The following is a 24263-nucleotide window of genomic DNA, read 5'->3' as shown; positions in this document are numbered from 1 at the left end:
GTTAATGTAGAGCCCTGGTATTTCAGTATGTTTCATATTTTAGATTAGTTCATTCTTCCTTTTTTAATTTCCCTTTAACACAAACTTTCATACTACAACTGAAAATTTTCATCATTTTTTTTCTCCTTTTCCACAACTTCCTTAAACGTACTTCAAATTCACTTTTTATTATCCCATATTGCATCTGTCCCTTTAGAGACTTTGAAAAATCAGTTGCTACATTATCCTGTTCTGTGTTCCTTATAAGCAAATTCTTTTTCTGACTTAGGCTTATTGTACTTCTAGTATGGTCGTTTGATGAAAAAATTCTAATTCTCCTTTAATTATCACATCTGGCAAAATGGAAGCTTTTTCAAAATGCCCTTTTAAATATGTTGTCCTTCTCTTTCAACTTTTTCAGTGTTACTTATTCTGGTTTGTTTGGGGTTTTTTTTTCCTATTTTTCTATATATATTGCGGTTGACTTCACGTCAATAGCACACTACTAACCTGATCTGTAATCTATGACCATCCATTTTTCCCGATGTGCTTTGTAGTAACCTACTTAGCTGGAATAAGTGCTGCCATGAAATTGATTTTATAGTTGCTGTTACAGGGTTTTTCTTTACAGTAACATCTGGGGCATTTTCTTTTTATAACACTTTTAAATTCATTTTTTAGTCATTTTTTTGTTCACTAAATCCTATTATAAATTTTGTTTTTAATGTTCTCTTGAAGAGTATTACCAATTACTCCCATTCCTATGATTAGATCTCAACATTTTTATCTTTAATCTATATCAAATAAGTTAACCTAAATGCTGAATTTAGGTTTGCGAATTTTTCATTTAAGAAATAAACCCTGGCTGGGCGTGGTGGCTCATGCCTGTAATCCCAGCACTTGGGAAGCAGAGGCGGGTGAATCCCTGAGGCCAACCTTGGCTACATAGTGAGACCCTGTCTCAGCCACGAAAAATAGAGCCCAAACTTGTAACAATCTGTACATTTTATTTGGTAGACATTTTTATTGATTTTTTTTCAAATTTGTTGGATATAATAACTATATCATGGAATTTTAGTTTTGTTACGTACTACAAGGTTTAAGTCTAGTATAAATTAATGTGATGAAAAGGTTCATTAAACTTTGTTCACTCCAACTTTATTTCTTGCCTCTTTAACCAAGATAGGTAGCAGAAACGGCATGCTCAGTGTTCTCAGAAAAGATCTCTAAATTCCAAGTAAAATAGATACAGTGCTTCAAATGAAAGTGATCTTAAAGAACTTAAAATCTTTCTTTGCTGTTGGAGTCCTAAAGCTTTGGGATAAAGGAACACAGGAGAACCATAAGAGGATTTGTCAGATAAAAGTTAATGTTTTATATATGATTTTTTTTCCTCCAAATTTTGGTACTTTCTAGCTCATGAAGGTGGCTAATATTTGAATGGATCTAAATTAACAGAAGAACAGTTTAAAAATAATGATGAAATTTTGAATCAAGGAGTAATCCTCAAATTTAATGCAAGAGATACTCTATAGCCTATAAAAATGCTTAGGTTCTAGCTAGTTTGGGTATTCTGGGTATATTTGACAATTTTAGAGGGCTTTTGCATGACTGATTTATAAAATTTGTATTTGTAGGTTGGACCAATTGGAACAAGTTTTAAACACATGAATTCTCTGAATGTTTTATAGTTGCCTCAACATAACTGATGTTTTCTGTGTATCTGCTTCATTAAATAGTAATACTGACTTCAGCAATGAAGAGTTGACAACAAATACAGAAGTGACTTTAGGAAATAATTCCTATGGTAGACGTAGACAATGAAAACATTTAAGCATTTAATCCTGCTCTCTGGTATCACTGCATCACTTGGAAAATCTGTTATTTTCACCTAATGGTAATAATGTTTAGTAGCCTACATTATAAAAAGTTCTTAAACAAATTTAAGTGAAAAGTATAATCTAATTCATCATCATGGAGTGCCCTTTTTATATTTTTAGGTGACTCTAAGTGATAGTCTCTCTTTGACTTCTTGATCATTTTAGAATATCAAGTTAGCATATCGATCTCAAACTTCTTTCAAATTCCTTTCACTTAAGGAAAATTTCCCACTACAGCTTTTTTTGTCTCATCCCTTGAGTTCCTGTTTTTCCTTTTAGTATTACTTAAGGCCTTACATTATATTCTATTCTGACATTCTGAAAATGTTTCCTAAATGTTTGTTATCATAAAACTTAGATATCTCAAAGAGCTGAGCATGGCGCCACAAGTCTGAAATCCCAGCAATCCAAGACCCTCCAGGTCAACCAGGGCTATATACATCAAGTCCAAGCTTCAAAAAACAAAAAAGCAAATCCTTGTTCGTTGTCTCTTGTAAGAATTGTGTCAGTGTAGAGCACAGAGTTAAAGTTATTTTTAAAGCCCCTTGTCTCTTAATCTTCACCGTAAACAGCGGTAGATTAGGCACAGTAGAGCCTAACTAATAATGGGTGGGTTGGGGGGAGGTACATGACTAATTTTCTGATCTTGGCCTTCTTTTAGCACTGAAAGACCCAGTCACCCTTTTACCATAAACTTGAAACTTTTAGAGAACATGGGGGATTGTATATAATTTCTGTTTAACTCTATGCCCTTTACATTTCCTATAATTGGAAGGATTGCTTAATAGGGTACCATTTATTCTTTTCTAAAACTACTTCTTAAGGATACTTGTATCTGAAGTTGTTCTGAAATTGTTAAGTTGATGTATTTGTTTAATCCCTTTTCTGAATTTTGTGAACTTTATACCTATGGTGTTTCTTGCTTACAGCCATTTTTAAAGTGGCCTCCAGTAAGTCAGTGATCTGTTGTGTTGCAAGTAGGGACTTTATATAGCCCAACTATCCAATTGTATAACAGCTATGGAAATCTCTTAAATTCCTATAATTTTTGAAGGACAATCTAGTTTTCAGAGATTAAGAATGGTAGTTGCTAGCACCTCACATTGTAACTATTTTGTTTGGCTATGTTCCATCTCCGTTCTTTCACAGGATTTTAGTTAGGGCATAGAAATATATGTAGGCTGTTGAATTATAAATCAGGCTTTAGAAATTAGGGTCCTATTTATAAAATGCCATTTTGAGAGTTTTCACAAATTTGATGCCACATTTTCTGTTAGCTGAGACCTTTCAATCCCCCTTTTAGAGAAAACATATTGCCTGGCAATATTTATATTCCACTTAGAACTGTTACAGGAACAGTAGATGTTGTAGAAATTGCCTCAATTTATGGGAAGTTGACAATACTAAATGTAAAACAAATTTTAAAATAAGGTGGATTATAAGCAGTGCAGTGATAATGTTCTGATAGTTTACTTCTATTGCCTCATTTGTTTTTCATAACAACCTTATGAAAATTCTATGGCGGTGAATTTAAATAACTTGGACCTAGAAGTCACATCTAATTAAAATGCAATTTAGGATCAAACCAAGGCATTTTGGCAGCAAATCCCTTTTTTCCTAACTCTTCTATTGGCTAAAAAGCTAACCAACTGGATTTATTTTTCCCCTAAAGAAAGGAAAATTTATTTGAATAAAATAAATTTACTGACTCCTTCAAATTTAAAATAAACCACAAAAGAACAAATATTGACAAAACAAAAGAACAAATACTGATGAAATACTGTTTCTTCCTTACAGTTTGGAAAAAGGCACTCCTTTGTATTGCTTCTGTTTTAGGGAAATAATCTTTTTTGATAAATGGGGAGTTTTTAGATAAGCCATTTCTGTTAAATCATGTTAGCCTTTTTTGGCAGTGCATTTTTTCCTACAATAGATGGTATAGTACATTTGGAACTTACCTGAAAGGCTGGGTGCAACTAAAGATTCTGTTTTTATCTCATTGTTCACACACATTTTCTAGAAACTTGGGTATTTGGCTATTTTGTCATGCAGAGTTACAAAATACCAGTTCTAATAACATCATGGATACTTGAGTTTATTCCACAGTAGTTAATGTGCTCAACTGATCTCAAGATCCTTTTATGTTTGATCTGTATCATCTACATCTTTTTACTATTAGGCCTCAATTATGTTGAGAAGTAAATCCAGTTTTTCCAAGAATGCACAGCGTATTTGAGGGCAGGATCAAGCTTAAGGGCTCAGAAATGGATTTAAAGTGATTTAATGAATCGAGGAGTGTTTTGTTTGTACAGCCCGACACTGCATACCCATTAATTTAATGGTTCAGGTAAACTTTTTTTTCTTTAGTTTCGTTAATTCTACTAATTTACTTTGCTGCAGGAGTGGAGTCAACATATCAATGGAGCAAGTCACAGTCGTCGATGCCAGCTGCTTCTTGAAATGTAGGAGTTTGAAATACATATAAAGCATCTTTATTGTGAATCAGAAACAGCCATTATTGATTTGGGAAAATTCATCATTTACTTATATCTGTGGTGTTACTGTCACACAATTGATGTCTGGTCAATATTAATTATAGATAACATGTCTGGATCCGTGATCTATTGAATAGTAGATATAATGATACTTTATTACTTGATTTTTTTATTTGGCCTTTAAATCAAATGGAAAGAATTTTTAGTAAGATTGATTTTCAAAAAACCTTTGATAAATAAAATTTATAGTAGCATTTTAATAATAGTTAATGCATGCTTCTAAACAAGAAGTACAGAGGAATAATTGAAAGTTAACATCAAGCAAAATCCTTCATGGGAAGCCTTTGACATAGCTTTATTTAGTTCTGAATTTGGGGACGGAATTCAAAGAAGCTGCCTCCTATATATAACACATAATGCCGATGCTGTCCTTTCTTACTGCTATAGCTTTTTAACTCTGCTTTCCAAACTTAATATTGGGGAAGGAAACTGTCTGTTCTTTCTCTATATAATGTACTTTCTAATTCTTTGTGTAGCACTTTCTCTGCTTACCATTTAACAAATGAAGGAACATGTCACCAGTGCATCATTTACACATATGCAAGTACTGCAGTTTTATTACATTGCATTTGGTGGCTGAAATTTTTTTGAAATATTTATGTGCTTTAAAACTAAAAAATGTTCTAGTACTTAGACTCTCAGATAACTTTACTAATTCCCTCTGCTTTTAGAGGTATAACAAGGTTACTTAGTGAGGACAGTTTTAAAGTTAATTTTCTGATCTTTTTAAAGCTATCCAGAATGGAACCCTGACAATGATACAGGACACACAATGTAAGTTAAAATTTTTTAGGTTATAGTTTGTAAAGAAGATCAATGTAAGGAGATTGGGTTTAATTTTTTTAATATTTCATAAAAATATTTTCTGAGGTGTTTTTGGTTGTTTTTGTTTTTTTGTTTTGCCAAATTTGAATTTGATAATTTAAAACATCGGGCTGGAGAGATGGCTCAGCGGTTAAGAGCACTGACTGCTCTTGCAGAGGACCCAGGTTCGATTCCCAGCACCCACATGGCAGCTGCAAACCGTCCTTAACTCCAGTTCCAGGGTCATCCAAAGCCCTCTTCTGACCTCCGCGGCATTGCACAACATGGGTGCACCCACATACGTACAGGCAATACACTCACACACATAAAATAATAAATTTTTTTTTTTTCAAAAAAAATCTATTTAAGGGATTTTCAGAAAATACATACTAATTTTTTTTCTTTCATTGTTACAGATTTTCCCCTAGTTACTTTATAAGTGCTCCCAAAGCTTGAGATTGTCATATTTGTACAGGCTATACTATAATAGTAGATTATATTTCTGATATCTTTATGCTTTTTTATATATATATTCTTCCCCACACACACATTACCAGGGGTGATCCATTCATGCTGCAGCAGTCTACAAACCCGGCGCCAGGAATTCTGGGACCTCCACCTCCCTCATTTCATCTTGGGGGACCAGCAGTTGGACCAAGAGGAAATCTGGGTGATTATATGAAATTCATATTGCCCTTTCCTAATAACTTTTACTGAAAATTCAAGCACAGTAATAAGCATAAGAATGTTTATTGAAAAGTTATGTAAAGTAACAATATACCAAGATAATCGTGTCTTCATTTGTGTTTAGAAGAGACCCTTTTTTTAAAATTAAACTATGCTTTATAGCAAGCATATTTATTATAAATTGTTTTTTAAAAAATGTTTTGTTTTCCGTGAATACAGGTGCTGGGAATGGGAACCTACAAGGACCAAGACACATGCAGAAAGGCAGAGTGGTCAGTACTATAATAGTCATTGTATTTAATCATACTTACTTGGGGGAATGCGAATCAACCTAAATGCTTACTAAATGAGTCTTTATCAGAGCCTTAAAACAGGAAGGGTATTATAATTTGAAAACTAAAGTTTTTACATGACTTTGATAATAATAAAGTCCTCATTAATTCAGAGTCTTAGTAACTTTGATAGCCAGTTATATACACAGTATTTCATTAAAACAGCAGGATAGCTCTTCAGATTAAGTGAGGTAAATGCATCTAAGCCTATGGAAGGAGAGAACCAACTCCCCAAAGTTCTCTAACCTCCATACAAATACTCTAACACAATAAATAAAAATGTGGTAGAAATCTGTACAGAGACTTTTTTTGAAGAGAGGATTCATTCCAGAGACATTTTCCTGTGTACTTTAGATTCTCTATAGTGTTAACAAGCTATTAAGTAATAACCTTTTCTGGTTAATAATAAAACATAAAAACCCTAATGCATAATGTGATTTTTGCCAACATTTATTTTTGTTTTATACTTAATATATTTGTTATTTCAAAGTTACTTGTCCCTGAACTCTATAGCCCAGGCAGGTTTCAGCTTCCCAAGTAGCCAAGATTTAGAAGCCTATACTATCACACCCAATTTGTTGCTTTTAAAAAACATTTTGGTGCTAGGGATTTAATTCAGGACTTCATGCTTTATACATGCCAAGTATGCACTTTCGTTACTGAAATAATCCCACCCCTTCAAAATGCTTTTAAAAGGACTTTTATTGACATGGGTTTTCCCTCATCTCCAATGGATAGGAAACCAGCAGAGTTGTTCACATCATGGATTTTCAGAGAGGAAAAAACTTGAGATATCAACTATTACAACTGGTAGAACCATTTGGAGTCATTTCAAATCATCTGATTTTAAATAAAATTAATGAGGTATGAATTGTAATAAATATTACTTATTCACTGCCATTAATAGAGTTTAAAAGAAGGGAATGGTTTTGGTGGGGTTGGTTGGTTGGTTTGGAGACGGTCTCATCAGCCCTGACTGGCCTATAGAACTGACAGAGATCTTCCTGCCTGTGCCTCCCAAGTACTGAGATTAAAGGCAAGTACCACCACCACCCTAGAAATTGAATAGTTTTGGATTAATGGAGAGCAGCATGTAATCTTAAATCATCAATTTAGAATATAGGAGTTTTATATATATCCTGGTGCTAAATGGATTATTAGTAAATGTATATTTTGTGGTCCTTAAGTAGTAATTGTCATTACTGTACTTAACTACTATACCATTACTATTGCCCTGATTACAATAAAGGTTATAAAAAGAAGATTGGGGCCAGGCGTGGTGGCACATGCCTGTAGTCCCAGCACTTGGGAGGCAGAGGTAGGCGGATCTCTGTGAGTTCAAGGCCAGGCTGGTCTACATAGTAAGTTCCAGGACAGCTCGGGCTACAGGAAGACCCTGTCTCAAAAAGACCAAAAAAAAAGATTGGGAAGCCATTTCACAGATCAAAATGTTGCTGAATACTGTTTTTGTTTTGTTTTCTTCAATCCAATATAATAATTTAGTGGTAATTTGAAGTGACCTCTGAAAAGATGACAACTTAATAGCAATGATCATCTGACTTTCAGATTTTGAAGGTGTTTCCTATTTAATAATTAAATATAATGTAAGATCTATAAAGATGTGGGGGTGATACTATATTAAAGTTTTTCTTTTTGTATGCTTCCAGGCATTTATTGAAATGGCAACCACAGAAGATGCTCAGGCTGCAGTGGATTATTATACAACTACACCAGCATTAGTATTTGGGAAGCCAGTGAGAGTTCATTTATCCCAGAAGTATAAAAGAATAAAGGTAGTATCTTTTTGTGTCTGTTTGCCTCTGGCCTATATTTAATCAGCTTAATACATCATTTTTGTATTTGTTAACTTGGATGAATAAAAGCTTAGGCTATTAACTAATTACAGCATAACTACCATCATTTAACTTGCCTTTTTTAAAAAAATTTCCATCCTGTTTTTTAAAGAAACCTGAAGGAAAGCCAGATCAGAAGTTTGATCAAAAGCAAGAACTTGGTCGTGTGATACATCTCAGCAATTTACCCCATTCTGGCTATTCTGACAGTGCTGTCCTCAAGCTTGCTGAGCCTTATGGGAAAATAAAGAATTACATACTGATGAGGATGAAAAGTCAGGTAATAACGTAGGAAGCTTTTTTAGCATAATGTCTCAAAATGCTTTAAGGTACTTCAGTTTACTGAAACTTCAGGTCAGAGATAGAAATGCCTAAGTTTTGGGGTTGAGTCTCTACACATACACTTTTTAGTTTATAATAAATGGTCATAATCAAGCATTGAGTAAGTTCTGAGAAAAAGTGGAAAGTAAAGGTCTTTGCCTTGGCTAATAATGATGGTTTGCTTCTTAGGATTTCCGTCTTAAAGATCTTACACATATGTGGACATCCTTAGTTTGCGGGTTTGGATAGTGGTTGTGATTGGGGGCGGGGGTGTCCTTAGTTTGCAGGTTTGGGTAGTGGTTGTGGGGGGGGAGTGAGTGACTGGTTGATTGCTGCTGATTTCAGAGACGGGGCAGGGTCTCAATTTATAGGCCAGGTTGGCCCCAGTCTCACAGCAGTCTGCCTGCCTCTGCCTCCTGAGTGCTAGGATCAAAGGTGTTCACCACCATGCCAAGTCATAGGAAGGGTTACTCTTTTTTTCTTTTACAAAAAAAGCAAAAAATAAGGCTGTGCTACACCATGTAACTCTCACTGGCCTGAAAATTGATGTAAAGGTTGGGCTGGCCTGCAACTTGAAGCCTCAGCCTTAGAGTGGTGAGATTACAGACATGAGCTAGCACACCCAGCTTTTCTAAATGAGAATTAAATTTAGCAGCTGAATTGACTTAACCTCATACTTGAGTATTTAAAGAATTCAGACTGCTTGGGAGTGTACGTGGTCTGGGATTCAATCTCCAGCAACCCCCAAAATCAGTGAGGAGAGTATCTCTTAAGTTTTGGTTTCGTTTCTTGAGACAGGGTCTTTTGTAGCCCAGACTGTACTTGAAAACCTAATACAGCTGCCTCTACCTCCCAAGTGCTAGGAATATAGGTGTGTACCCCATACCTTGTTTTCTGTGTGCTGGGGATCAAATCCAGGGTTTCATGAAGCATGCCAGGCAAGCATTATATCAACTGAGCTACATTTACAGCTAAGAATCTAGAGTTTGGTTTGGTTTTGGTGGGTTTTTATGTTTTGTTTTTCCTTGTTTTGATCAGTAGTTCAATTTGTACTACAATTTCTATGCTGAAGATTAACTTTTCATGTAGAATAAACAAATCATATAAAATTCTGAAGAAAATGTCCTTGTGAGTTTGTTGTTGGTCTTTCTGTTTTCAAGGCCTTTATTGAGATGGAGACCAGAGAAGATGCAATGGCAATGGTTGACCATTGTCTGAAGAAGGCTCTTTGGTTTCAGGGGAGATGTGTTAAAGTTGACTTGTCTGAGAAATATAAAAAACTGGTGCTAAGGGTATGTATGCTTGATAATTTGTAATTTTAAGTGACAGGGTCTTTGTCACCCAATGTGCCCCCAAACTACTGGGTTTATCTGATCTTACTATGTCAGCCTTCCAAGTAGCTTAGACCATAGGTGCATACCACCTTGTCTAGCTAAGGCCACAAAATTGTGTTCCTTCTATTTGGGGGGAAAGGGAGATTAAAGGTCTTGGTAAAGTTGCCCTAGCTGGAACTCACTTCAAAACAGGGTAACCTCAAACTTAGAACAGGCCACCTGAATGCTGAAATTATAAGTGTGCCCTACCATACCTATCATTTCCAGCATTCTGATTTTAACCTTTTACATTTATTGTGTGTGTATATATGTGCCTGCTCCTATATACATGTGGAGGTCACAGAACAACTTGCAGAAGTTGGTTCTATCATATGGGCCCCAACAGTCAAATTGGGGCTTAGAGGCAGGTGCCTTTACATGCTATCACACTATAGCCTATTTTAACCATGTGTACTAAGAGTACAAAATTTCTTTAATAAAAAAGAAAACTTAAGACTGCAGAGAGGGCTCAGTGGTGTTAAGAGGGCTTGCTGCTCTTCCAGAGGACCACAGTTGAGCTCCCAGGACCCAAGTCAGGCATGCCTATTTCCGGCCACCTATAACTACAGCTCCATGGAGTCCAATGCCTACTTCTGGCCTCCTGTGCCAGGTAGGTACCCTGAGCAAGGGTACCTGTGCTCGTGTGGCATACACTCACACAGATAAATGCATATAAATAAAAATTGTTTTGACTTTCTTTCTGGTTTAAGTAGGAAAAAAAAATTTTTTTTTGTTTTATGAAAGCATATTTGCCTATCTGAAAATTCGTTTGAATAGTTTTGTTACCGAAATGTTTTACTGCCCATTTCTATGTTGGTTTGGTGATTGAGATGAACTCTAGTAGGCAGTTTTTCTTGGGTATGTTATACATATTGAATGAGCTGAGTTGATTATATAAGGGAGGGTCACAAAGTTACTTGAATGATGGTATGTTCTACAAATGTTTTAAAGTATTTAACTTTTATAAAATTTATTTTCTAGATTCCTAACAGAGGCATTGATTTACTGAAAAAAGATAAATCCCGGTAATTTCATTTTTTTGTGTGTCCCTGAATATTATGTATTCATTACTTGTCTTGTTGCTGTGATAAAATACCTGACCAAAACAACTTAAAGAACAGTTTATTTTGGCTCACAGTTGGAAGATAACAGTCCATCATGGTAGGGAAGTCATGGCAGTAGGTGCTTGAGGAAACTGTTTACATTACATCTGTAGATGGCAGGAGGAAGTAGAGAAAGATTAATGCTTCTGTCCACCTTGATTTGTCCTTTTTATTCAGTCAAATAATGTAGCATTTCCCACATCAGTTAACCTAATCTAGATGTTTCCTCACTAGTATGTGTGGGTTTTCTCCTAGTTGATTCTAGATAATCAATATTAACCATCACATTGGTATATTATGTTTTTATTTTTCAAATAAACCTTTTTCAGAAAAAGTTGTGGATCTGTCTGATTTCAGGAAAAGATCTTATTCTCCAGATGGAAAAGAATCTCCAAGTGATAAGAAGTCCAAAACTGATGGTACTCAGAAGACTGAAAATACAGCTGAAGGTAAAGAACAAGAGGAGAAATCAGGTGAAGATGGTGAAAAAGATACAAAGGATGACCAGACAGAACAAGAACCTAGTATGCTTCTTGAATCTGAAGATGAGCTACTGGTTGATGAAGAAGAAGCAGCAGCTCTGCTAGAAAGTGGCAGTTCAGTAGGCGATGAGACCGATCTTGCTAATTTAGGTGATGTGTCTTCTGATGGGAAAAAGGAGCCTTCAGATAAAGCTGTGAAAAAAGATGGAAGTGCTTCAGCAGCATCCAAGAAAAAACTTAAAAAGGTAAAAAAAAAAAAAAAATTACATTGCTGGTTTAATTAGAAAGCTATTTTCTTGTTTTTAGTAGAATCAGATAATTCAGGTTCAGTTAAGGATATGAACATTTAAAGAGCAAACTCTGCAGTAGAAACATTTCATTAGATTGGTTAAAAAAAGAAAAGGTCAGTTTACAAAGAAAATTTGTAATAAAATAAGAAAGATTTAAACTATAAGCTTTTATCTTATAGTGGTAGTGTATTAACTACTAAGACTTGCTTTCAAAAAAAAGATAATGCATAATTTCAAGACTAGGAGGGCAGAGTCAAGAGAATCACAAGTTTAAGGCCAGACTGGACAACATAGACTCCAACATAAAGATAGGGAATGTGTTTGGAATAAAACTTACCCAAGTTACTTTAATCATTTTGCCCCTCATTGAAGAGTTGCTTTTGAGTGCTGGAGAGATAGGTCAGTGGTTAAGATCAGTTCCTGCTCCTCCAAGTAGTCCAGGTTTCGTTGCCCTGTATCCATATCAAGTGGTTCACAAACTACCTGCAACTCCCATTTCCAGGAGATGTGACTCCTGGCCTCCTGGAGTACTACATGCACATAAACTCACAAAGGCACATAACATAAAATAAATAAACCTTGTTGGGTTTTGCCAGGCATGGTATCACATGCTTTTAATCCCAGCATTCAGGAGGCAGAGCCAGATGGATTCGTGAGATGGAAGCCAGCCTCGTCTACTTTAGTGAGTTCCAGGACAGCTGGGGCTACAGGGAAACCATGTTTCAAAAAGATCAAAGGAGAGGAAAAGCTGATTTTGAATGTAAAGATTTTTTTTCCTATTTGAGAAAATAACAAGTTTAGATATTGTAATGGCTTTAAAGGAATGAGGGCTAGAGATGTAGCTTAGATGGTAAAATGTTTTCTCTGTATTCACAGATCTGAGTTCAGTCCACAGCACCACATATATACCAGGCATATTGGCACATACCTGTTATTCCAGCACTCCAAGATAGGGCCCAGAGGATCAGAAGTTCAAGGAAAGAAGTTCAAGTCCTCGGCTATGTAGACAATTTATAGGCCAGCATAAGATACATGAAATCTTATCTCCCCAAAACAAAAGGCAGCTAGTGCCTGAGAGGTGACAACCAAGGTTGTTCTCGGGCCTTCAAGTGATCTTGCGTACACACAAGAACAGTAAAATAAAAGACCTCTTGGGGGCTAGAGAGATAACCCAGTGATTCAGAGCTGCTGTTTTAGAGGACCCAGGCTCAGTTCTCAGTACCCATGGCAGTTCACAACTCTCATTCCAAATGTGAGTTTTTTGGTTTTATTTTTGAGATAGTGTCTCCCTGTATCCCCAGCTGTATTCCAGGCTGGACATCTGGAGAATAAACTCTAGGGGATCCACTTCTTGTCTCCACAGATGCCGGGCATGCATATGATGCACATATATGCATGGAGGCAGAAAAACTCATACATAAAGTGAAAATAAGTTTTTTTCTTTTTTTTAAAGGTAGTGGGAAGTAAAGGGTTTTTTTTTTTGTCATCATTTCTATTGATTCCTTCTGATACTCCCAAACTGGTATTTACTTTTAGATTTTGATAGCTTAGTCACATGTCTTTATCCTTTTTTCATGCCTGGAAAGGTTAATTTTTGTAACATTTTCCTTATGAGGGCTAATGTCTCATTGAACACTAATTCGTGCCATAATTTTTTTTCTAAGCTTTCTATATATCTTCATAGTAACTATATACACCATTTTTGTCCCCGTTTTATAAGTTAGGAAACTGAAGCATGGAGAATTTCATGGTCTTGTAAGTGGCAAAGCTACAATTTAAAACTTGGCAGTAATACTTCAAAGCTTGACTATTTGACCATTTCACTATTTCAAACTGAATTTTTTTTAAAAAAAATGAAAGTTGTAGCCGGGCATGGTGGTACACACCTTTTATCCCAGCAATCGGGAGGCAGAGGCAGGCAGATCTCTGTAAGTTCAAGGCAGGCCTGGGTGCCATAGTGAGCTCCAGGACAGCTGGGGCTACAGGGAGACCCTGTCTCAAAAAGACCAAGAAAAGAAAATTGTGTTATAAATACTGTCAAATAGAGAACATTGCTCAATGACTTAGCAAGTCGATCTTTGATATATATATATTTTTTAGCATAATCTGAGAAAGTATAGACTATGAAAAACCTTTATGGTTGTGGTTGTTTTAATATTGTTGAGTATTGAACTTTGGGTCTGGAAAATCTTAAGCACTCTACCACTGAGACACACTCCCAGTAGAATATAAATATTCTTGAATCAGGTGTTGTTGTTTTTGTTTTTTTTTTTTGTTTTTCCTTAAGAGACATTCCTTCCATTTCATGAGGTTTGTATATTAGTGGGGGGGGGGGGTAAACATTTTTTGTTTGGGTTTTTTTTTTTTTTTAATTTTGGGGGTCAGGAAAGCAAATTTATCACTCATCAAGAAAACCCTAACCCTCCCCCCCTTATTTTTATAACAAGCTAAATTTTCTGCAGGCAGTACTATTGTTACTACCCAGCCTTCTTTACAATATACCCGGTAAGGTTTTTTTCTTCTTTAAAAAGAAGAACTAAATTCTTTTCAAAGCCATCAGTGAGTAGAGGGGAGAAAGACACCAAACATTTTTTAAGGTACATTCATTCTTATGGAATTGTGCTGGGGATTGAACCTAGGGATTCATATATGCTAGGAAAATACATGTTTCTGAGCTATATTCCTATCACAGCAAGAAAGTATTTAAGACAATAAATAAAGAAAAAGACAAGGTAGGCGTGGTAGTACATACCCGTATTCTAGCACTCGAGTCAGAGACAAGTAGCTCTTGGATCTTTGTGAGATCAAGGCCGGCCTGGTCTATATAATGAGTTCTAGCCAGCTGGGGCACCATGGAGATCCTGTCTCAAAAAACCAAAAAATAAAAATACAAGGAAAAAAAAGACGCTATCCTTTTCCCTTCAAGTAAAACAAATAGAAGGGATGCTGCAGGATAATTGTTGCAGAGTAAATTTGTCTTTCTTAACAGCGTCGTTTCCCAGGGAGTATGGAAGGTTTTGTCACTCTAGATGAGGTTGGTGATGAGGAAGATTCGGAACTTCAGAAACTTCGTAAATCAGGCATGACATTTAAATCTGGTGACAAAAATGATGATGGTTTGGTTGAAATTAAGGTGGACAAGATCGAGGAACTTGAGCAAGAAAATGAAGCAGCGTTGGAAAATGGAATTAAAAATGAGGAAAATACAGAACCAGGTGCTGAATCTGCTGAGAATGCTGATGATCCGAACAAAGACACAAGTGAAAATGCAGATGGCCAAAGTGATGAAAACAAGGAGGATTATACAATCCCAGATGAGTATAGAATTGGACCATATCAGCCCAATGTTCCTGTTGGTGAGCTTTAAAGGCTTTCTTCTTCTCCCTTCTGTTTCTCCCAAATTTATTAAAATAAGGTTTAAAAGTTGGTCTTAGAAGCTCTGATAGTATGTTAAGTTAGCTTTATTTTCCCCTGTATAGAATAATTTATAAATTTAAATTAACAGTAATGCTCTTATTTCCTTCTTAAATGTGTCTCCTAATTTTGTATTATGTTATCATTCCACTATGTCCTCTCATAATGATTTCTAAAAATTACACTTTTTTTTTTTTTGTTTCTGTGTTACATTCTTGTCTTTCATTTTAAGAGTACAGATAGGTGGGACCTTGACAGTCAGTTAAAGTAAAAAGAAAATGTGGTTTTGTTTTTAGCTTAGGCCATACTGGACTTCTCACAAATATGTTGTGTGATTCAAATTATATTGACAGGAAAAAAGATTTGAGATTACTAAGTAAAACTTCAGTTTACTTAATTTGTAAGAATGTATGTTTGTGTTTCTAGGTATAGACTATGTGATACCTAAAACAGGGTTTTACTGTAAGCTGTGTTCACTCTTTTATACAAATGAAGAAGTTGCAAAGAATACTCATTGCAGCAGCCTTCCTCATTATCAGAAATTAAAGGTAAGGCTGAATATAAGAGGAGATTTTTGTTAAAAGTAACAAATTACTTATAAAAATAAATGAGATATATAAGTTAAATGTGTGTATGTCCCTGAACCCAGCATAATGCTTTATTCTGAAGACATTTTTCTTTCTTTGTTGCCTAGGCTTTGAACAGTTTAATGGATTGTAGAACATCTTTTGAGCCTCTTTTCTTTCATGGTTTTCTCAAATTAAGCTAAATTTTTGGGAGGTGGAGGCAAGATGATCAAGAGTTATATAGTGACTTCGAAAGCCAGTCAGAGGTATATGAGACCCTGTCACTGTCTCAAAACAGTGATGAATGTAGATCATCACTCAACTAATGATAAAACACAATTTATTCAAGTATTCTCAAACTGTAATTTCTCAAATTTCAAAGATATTAGACACATGAACATGAAGTAGAAAAATTAAAGGTTTTTGAGTTTGTGAAATGCGAAGTCCCTATTTGGTTTATTTAAAGACGAGCTCACTTCCTAGATAATACTAGTTTATTTATACTTTGAGATTCTTCACTTTCACTTTTCTAAAGTCCTGAAATTATAAATGTAAACCACCACTCCCAGCTCCTATTTCATTATTTTTTTGAGACAGGGTCTCACTATATAATCCTGGCTGACCTGAAACTAGCTGTGTAGACCAGGCTGTACACAAGAACTTCAATGGCCTCAGCCTCCAGAGTGCTGGGATTAAAGGCATGGACCACCACAGCCAACTCCCATTTAATAATTTTGTTGTTGTTCTTTCTGAGACAGGTTTTCCCTGTAGCCCCAGCTGGCCTAGAACTTGGTATGTAGACAAGGCTGGCCTGGAACTCACAGATATCCACCTGCCTCTGCCTCCTGAATGCTGGGATTAAAGGCATGTGCCACCACGCCTGGCCCATTTAATAATTTTTATGCTGACATTAGTTATTAATGATGCTCTCATTTGTATAACCAACAGTGTGCTTTATCTTTACACCAAAGAATAAATGAATAAAGCAAAAAACAATTCTTATTTTTTAATGTTTTTTGCCTTTTTGAGACAGGGTCTCCCTGTAGCCCCAGCTGTCCTGGAACTCACTATGTCGACCAAGCTGGCCTTGAACTCTGCCTGTCTCTGCCTCCCAAGTGCTAGGACTACAGCTGTGCGCCACCACACCCTGTAGGAGCCACTGTTAAAGCCTAAATATTAAGGAATAAAAACAAACATGAAAGTAATACTCCTGTATCATACTTTAGTAGAAAATGCCACACCTAGCCCAGTAACCAGTTGTAGACAGAATGCTGATAACACTAAAAATATTGTATAAAATTACCTTTTGAGGACTGGGGAGACTGCTTGGTAGTTAAATAAGCACAAGCAAGAGAGCTAGTGTCTAGAACCCCAGTAAATGTCAGGTAGTGCCACCACCACCACCACCCCACCCCTCCCCCTATGAACCTGAACATATGCATACCACATGCACATAAAAAGAAAATAAATTACCTTTGGAGGCTCTTATTAGCATGTGTAAGGTTCTGTATTTGACTCCCAGAACAACAACAACAAAAAATAAGATGAATACCTTTGAGCTATGTTTCCTCCTTATGAAATATAAATGAATTTCATTGGGTGTCATCCATATCTGAACTGCCTAACACCTGTGATCTCAAGCATTCCAAATAAGAGATACTTAACCTGCCTTGCACGGTGGCGCAAATTAATCCCAGCTCTTGGGAGGCAGAAGCAGGTGGGTCTCTGTGAGTTCAAGGCCAGCCTGGTCTACATAGTGAGTTCCAGGACAGCTGGGGCTACAGCTGTCTCAAAAAGACAAAAAAAAAAGAGAGAGAGAGAGAGAAAGAGAGATACTTAACCTGTATAGCATTCAGTCATAGGACACATTTTCTATGTTGACAAGTAGATAAAAAGGTAGCTTTGAATTTTGGGAATTTCAGTTCTTGGCTATATATCGTTGTCGTATGTCTCTCTTTACCAATATGGATATTTAAAAAGAATGGTGGTCATTTACAGAAATTTAGTTTGAGGAGGGAGGTGAGTCTATGGCCTCATTGATGCTAAGAATGCAGTGTTTTGGTTTTAGGCTAGTTAGGATCAGAAACTGCCACCTAGAAGAGTATTCCTTATTATTAGATATTTCCTCCTGTTTATATAGAGAAACTTGTCAGCTTAGGAAATTATTAGGCAGTATATGTTGCTCATAAATTGACACTTAAATAGGTGTTTTGTGTTTTTGTTTTCTGTTTGTTTCCATTTTCTTTTTAAGGATATAATGGCTTTTAACCCTCTCATCAATTTTCAATAACCGGTACTGATATATTTTAACCAGAAGTAAAGAAACATATTTTTTTTAAATATATCTTTTGTATTTCCTTTAGAGTCTTCATAGATCTGTGTGTAGGGATTGTACATTAGAGGTGGCAGTGGTCACCAAGATACACTGTGTAGTCCAAACACCTGATTTTGTAATTAATGTTTTATTAGAACACAGCCATACTTAGCCATAATCAAGTATTACCTGTGGCTGTTTTAGTTCCCTGCAGAGGTTGTTAGAACAATGACCTAGTCTAGCTATTTCTTTTTATATGATTATTTTGTGTTTTCTTATTTCTAAAAGTTAGGGTTAATTGCACATTGAAATATCCATTTTTCACATTTGCCATTTTCTTTCATACGTTATTGTGGTGTCCTGAGAAATTTAGTTCTTGTATACTGAGTATTAACTTGTTCTTAAAATATTGGTAAGTTAGTTAAAATCATTAAACTTGGACTTAATATTTTATTTTAAAATTAATGAAAATTGTTAGGTGTCTTATAAGTTACTTAGTCCGTGTAATTTGTTTTTGTTTTCTCTTTCAGAAATTTCTGAATAAACTGGCAGAAGAACGGAGGCAGAAGAAGGAAACTTAAGATGTGCAAGAAGCTTAAGAAAAACCATGGTTCTTGTTTTTAATGTTAACCTTTTTTAAATGTAATACCAATAGTTAGAAGAAAACTATTGTACTCTTTTGTTTTAGTGGAAAAATAATAGATGTCTGTTCATGTGTTTAAGTGTTATAGCAAAAAGTACACATACGGTTAAGTTAATGAAAAATAGTTTTTGTTTCATCCAAATGGCAACAGACGAGTACTTTGTAGAGACTGACTAAGCTACGGAAAACAGCTTGCACCACTAAGAGAAAGATAACATAGAACCATTCAGAAAAATGGAATTTAGTAGTATGAAAATGCAGAGAAATGTCAACCTGATTCCATTCAATAAAGAACAAAACCAATTGTATTTTTATTACTTTCATCTAAAACATTCCACATTTAATCTGAGCCTTGCAGACTTTTCATTTGATGTTTAAGCTGTTTTTAGTTGCATTTCATTTCTAGCAAACTTCATTCATGTGAAATTGGCAATTCAAATGCAGGTGCAGTTTTCTTTTAATATCATGCTGTTGTTTAGATAATAAGAAATATTAAGTACTTGGCTTTAGATTTGTAATTTTCTTCCCTGAGTTCCAGCTAGGTTTCATATTCTAGTAGTCATTGTACTTTCAGTGAAATGTAAAAATATTCCCGTTCTCTTTGACCAGTATTAATTTCTTGAGAACTTACTGCTTGTCACTTGAATCCTATAGCTGTCATACATCTCTGGTATCAGCAACATTTTTGAAGTGTATAAACCATCTATATTTTCAAGATGTAATTTTACATTTCTGCATTTTAAGAACAGTTTGGCCATAATTCTGGACGCACGCTTCTAATTCCTGTACCTGCACTATGTGACTTTTGTGAGCAGAAATTTGCATGTATAATCTGTGTTTACTTGTAACTCTCTGGTTATATACTGCTTATATCTGTGGATTCAAGTTACTGAAGTGAATACCAATAAAAAAAAAACCTAGGCCACATTGATTGGTTATACATGTTTGGAATGTTAACCAATATATTTGTCAGTTGTGATTTATTTTTAAAATTCACTCTTAAATTTTTGTGCATGCTTTAACAAACTATTCATAAGTCTAGGCTGGGTGTTCTAAAAACTACTAAAAATCTAAATTTTAAACTTCAGTACTGATGGATTTCTTGTTCTTGTTACAAGCTAAAAATGGGACTTTAAAAAAAAACCCTTGCAGCTTTAAATTCTGAGGATGAAGAAATTGCAGAAGCTAAAATTTAGACATGTCTTTGCCTTAAACAATAAAATTGGGAATAACTTAGAGCTCCAAGAATTAGTTTTGCCACCCTTTCAAAATGACTGCAGAGATTCTTGGTATATTAGATAATGTCTTGCCAAAAGAACAGTTTTAATTTAGGTAAAATGTTATGGTCTCTACAGTAACATGCACAAAAAATCCTTGCCAGTTTACTTCAGCTTAATTTTAACCTTTACTAACTGCCCACTTATATTTGGTTCCAATTTTTATCTAACATCAGCTATAGATACATTATGTGTATCTTGGTTTCCTGTCAATGATAGGTTTTTTGCTAAGTCCTACTCTGTGGACTTAGTAACTTAAAGAATGCTTTGACTTGTAACATTAAGAAATTGGGTTTTTTGGTTTTTTTTAATAAGCTAATGACAAATCTGTAATGTTTATCTTCCAGATTATGGCAAATTTTAATTTTGAGATGACTGCACATGTAGTTTAGTTGGTGATAGAGGACTTGCTTAGCATGCACCAAGCCCAGGGTTTACTCCCTACCAGTCATAAACCAGGAGTGGTGACAACATGCTTGTACTTGCCCCGAACTCAGGAAGTAGAGACAGGATAAGAAATTCCGGGTTGTTCTCAAATACATGAGAGTTTGAGGCAAGTCTGGACTACAGATCCTCTCTCCCTCAAATTTATTTATTTATTTTTGAGAGTTTTACTGTAGCCTGAGCCGACCTTGAATTTGGAATCCTGTCTCAGCCTTCTGTATAGCTGGTTATATGCCCTTATCACTAGGTCTAATTTATGACAAACCTAAAAATTGTCTGCATTTATATCTGCTGTGAGGTTGGACATTTTTTCCTACTATTTCAGCCTTTAGTCTTACTCTGTAAATACGAAGGTTTTAGAAGGTTTTTATGATTGAGTGTATTGACTGCATGTATGTAAGTGCACCCATATCACACAGTGCCTGTGGAAGTCAGAACCAGGGCATCAGATCCCTGGCACTGGAGTTCTGGAGTTATGGACAGTTGTTAACCACCATGTGCTAGGAACTGAATTTGGGTCCTCTGCAACAGCAGCCAATGAATGCTCTTAACTGCTGAGCCATCTAACCTTGAATATTCCCTTTTTTTTAAGATGATGTAACAAGTTAAAAAGGAATTGTGACTTTAATTTTTTATTTATTTTTTTTGGTCTTTTTGAGATAGTCTCCCTGCAGGTGGCCTGGCACTATGTAGACCAGGCTGGCCTAGGTCTCAGAGATCCACCTACCTCTGCCTCCTGAGTGCTGAGACTAAAGACGTACCATCACACCCAGCAGTGACATGCTTTTAAGCATTTTTCACAGTATTTTTGGAAGTTAAAACGCCAGTTAGGCTGGGCCTGGTGACTTACACATTTAATCCAGCACAAAAAGCAAAAGCAGGGGAATCTGAGTTCTAGGCCAGCCAGGTCTACCTGGCTGAGACCTTGTCTGGGGGAAAAAATGGCAGCTAGGCTTGGTGTGATGCTTACTTGTAATCCTAGCACTTGGGAGATGGAAGCAGGGGGATAAAGAGTCAAAGCCAGCATAAGCAACATGATAATCTTCATTCAGAATCATCCATGGCTAGAGATTTAACCTAGGATTTCTAGCTGAGGGTAAGTACCGTGGTATAGAAGATCTTACCCAGGGCTTTGTGTATGCTAGGCAAGTGCTATACACTGAGGTACATACTTAACCTTTTAAGGATTTTTCTTTAAAAGCATTGGTATAAACTTTACATGGTAGTATTCGTGAAATGCTTTTAAAGACCTGACCTAAATCATATTCCAGAAGCAGGAAGAACCCTGCTTTGTGAAGTTGTTTCAATTTGCAGTGTTGGGTATTGAGCCTAGTGCCACAAGTAAGAATTACACTTTTGACTAGGACAAAGTGGTCTTCAATTTTCACTTCTGCCTGTCAAAAGCAGGTCCAAAAAGTTAGGTTGGTGTCACACACCACCCAGCACTCAAGAGTCAGAGGCAGGAATATCTCTCCAAATTTGAGGCCATCATGGATTACAGGGAGACACTGTTGAAAACAAAAGCAAAAAATGCAAAGCCAGTTCTTACTTGCTCAACTTTGCCAAGGTTACATCAGAAATAACAGCTTCTCATAAGGAGCTTTAAATGGGCGATTAGATAACACTATAGTGACTGTTTTGTGGTCCCAACTAACGATTTGGAAGGACCTTGAGTCAGGTGAAGAACAGTCAAAATATATTGAGAGACCATTTAAGTGGAAGGCACCCCCTCCTCATTAAACATGGCCAGAAATCAGGGTTTCCAGCAACCAACTTAGCAACTGCCACCGTTTTAGGTGTGGCTGTCTTGTATGTACACTTGCATGAAGAAGGCTTTAGGCCTGGAGACATTAACTGTTTTAGAACCTTTGCCTATCAAGTACAAGGCCCTGGGTTCATTCCTCAGCACTAAGAAACTTTCTGTCTTTGAAAGCTTTCTAATTTATGGTGCCATGGTAGCTTGTGGAAAGGACTGCAGTTTAAGTGATTTGGGGTGGGGGAGGGCAGAGTTTCCCAGAACCCCAGCCAGCCAAGAACTCATGAAGACCAGGATGACCTTGAACTCCAGAGATCTGCCTAACTGCCCTCCCTCCAGCTCATCTGCTTAAGTATATCTGACCTATCTTTCAGCAGTAGCTAAACTTAAGCCACAGAGAATCAGCCCAAACTGAAGTGGAACTGTTCATCCTTTATAATTGACACATCTGTAAGCACACATCACTACTCTGCAAGTGTCTTTATACATCTTTCACATTGTAATTTATAAGTCATTCAAAACTATATAGGAACGTTGTAAGTGGTGGCACATGCCTTTGATCCCACCACTCAGGAGACAGAAGGAGGCGGATCTCTGCGAGATTTCAGCTCTACATAGTTCCAGGCCAGCTGGGGTGCAGAGAGACCCTGTCTCCAAAAGACCAAAGAACTATATAGGAATGGCCTTTCCCTTTTTTTTTTTTTTTTTTTTTTTTTTTTTTTTTGAGACGGTCTTCTTGTAGCCATGGCTAGCCTAGAACACACTGTGTAGGGCAGGCTGGCCTAGAAATGGCCCTTTTTAAGTTGATCTGGGTTGAAGATTCATTGAAAACTTAGAGGAAAAAAACAGTGCTACTTAACCATTCATGTATATTCAATGACTAAAGCAATGCTATTACATAGTAAGCATTCAAAGTGTTGACTAGCTGGGTGGAATGGCTCCTGTAATCCCAGTGCTTCACAGGTGGAGGCAGAAGAATCACCTGTTGGAAGCTCCCCTGCGCCACCTACCCAGACCTTGTCTCAAAAGCATTGAAAAGCTGGAGAAATGGCTCAGTGGTTAAAAGCACTAACTGCTCTTGCAGAGGGTCCAGGTTTGATTCCCAGCACCCACATGGCTAACAACTCTTCTGTCTCCACAAGCATTGCATTACATGGGTGCACTTACATACGTGCAGGATGTACATTCAGACACAAAAATAATTTTTTTTAAAAACATTGAGGCTGGAGAGATGGCTCAGTGGTTAAGAACACTTGCAGAAGACCTGGGAAAGTATGGCAGCTAACAATTGTCCATAACTCCAGTTCCAGGGAATCCAAAAGCCTCTTCTGTCCTCTGGGCATAGCATGACACAGGTGCACTTAACCTATATGCAGGTATAACATACACATAAAAATAAATTTAAATTTTTTTTAAAGTAATGCTGTCAAGCTATTATTCAGAGAAGGGTGTTTTGCTTAACCCTCATGGTAGGAATTCAACAGTTGAGGACATACTGCCCAACTTCCATAAGACAAAAATAAAGGTAGTGCATTGCTGAGTTACTGTAGCAGCTGTGTTGGGTTTTATATGGAGTGTTGGGTTTTTTTTTCCTGTTTATAGATGCAATTCATACTTTCCTAGAATTTGGACAATATGAAAAACACAAAGTTCAAAATACAGCCACCTACCCAGGTGTGCATCTTTAATCCCAACACTGGGGAGGCAGAGGCAGGCAGATCTCTGAGAGGGAGGCCAGCCTGGTCTACATAGTTCTAAGCCAGCTGGGGTTACAGGAAGACCCTTTTTCAAAAAAAAAAAAAAAATACAAAATATAGCCAACCAGAGTTTTCTAAACATTCGGTGATAGCTAAGGATACTGTTTAGGAGTAGGGTTCTTGCCGAACTTAAGAGGTCCTGGCTTCAGTCTCTACTACTAGTCCTGTAAATTTTAACTTGGGAGATTAAAGGAATGTAGAGGTCTCAAGGCTAGCCTGGGCTACATAGACAAACTGAAAACCCATTTTGGTGACCATTAATATTTGGTAATTACACATGCATGCCTATTTGCATATAAAGTAGAAAATTACATGCTAATTTGCAGGCTTTTTTTTTTCGTCTTTGAAACAGGGTCTTGTGTAGCCCAGGCTAGCCTTGAACTCACTATGTAGCTAAATATGACTTGGATTTTTGATCCTCTTGCCTCTACCC

The 24263-nt window shown here is 36.4% G+C and overlaps 1 protein-coding gene across 8 annotated transcripts in view; it reads left to right on the top strand.

Annotated features, from left to right (window-relative positions):
- The window catches only part of Matr3 (matrin 3), a 33610-nt gene extending 14057 nt beyond the window's left edge, over window positions 1-19553 (top strand). For 4 of the 8 annotated variants that reach the window (XM_008844297.3, XM_008844298.3, XM_029568912.1 and 1 more), the window contains 13 exons: window positions 4260-4321; window positions 5147-5188; window positions 5776-5888; window positions 6125-6177; window positions 6976-7101; window positions 7905-8030; window positions 8203-8370; window positions 9572-9703; window positions 10766-10809; window positions 11245-11614; window positions 14649-15015; window positions 15500-15621; window positions 18484-19523. In XM_008844297.3, the coding sequence (XP_008842519.1) occupies window positions 4260-4321; window positions 5147-5188; window positions 5776-5888; window positions 6125-6177; window positions 6976-7101; window positions 7905-8030; window positions 8203-8370; window positions 9572-9703; window positions 10766-10809; window positions 11245-11614; window positions 14649-15015; window positions 15500-15621; window positions 18484-18534 (1776 nt within the window). In that variant the 3' untranslated portion in view covers window positions 18535-19523. Of the gene's footprint in view, window positions 1-4259; window positions 4322-5146; window positions 5189-5775; window positions 5889-6124; window positions 6178-6975; window positions 7102-7904; window positions 8031-8202; window positions 8371-9571; window positions 9704-10765; window positions 10810-11244; window positions 11615-14648; window positions 15016-15499; window positions 15622-18483 lie in introns of all 8 variants that reach the window. The other 4 variants (XM_029568911.1, XM_029568913.1, XM_008844300.2 and 1 more) reach the window with 3 other exon arrangements.
- Window positions 19554-24263: the final 4710 nt, after the last annotated feature.

The sequence above is a fragment of the Nannospalax galili genome, unplaced genomic scaffold (genome assembly GCF_000622305.1).
Source record: "Nannospalax galili isolate Female #2095 unplaced genomic scaffold, S.galili_v1.0 scaffold760, whole genome shotgun sequence".
Classification (NCBI taxonomy): domain Eukaryota; kingdom Metazoa; phylum Chordata; class Mammalia; order Rodentia; family Spalacidae; genus Nannospalax; species Nannospalax galili.
Note: the sequence above shows the minus strand (reverse complement) of the source record. Positions and strands in the feature narration are given on the sequence as shown.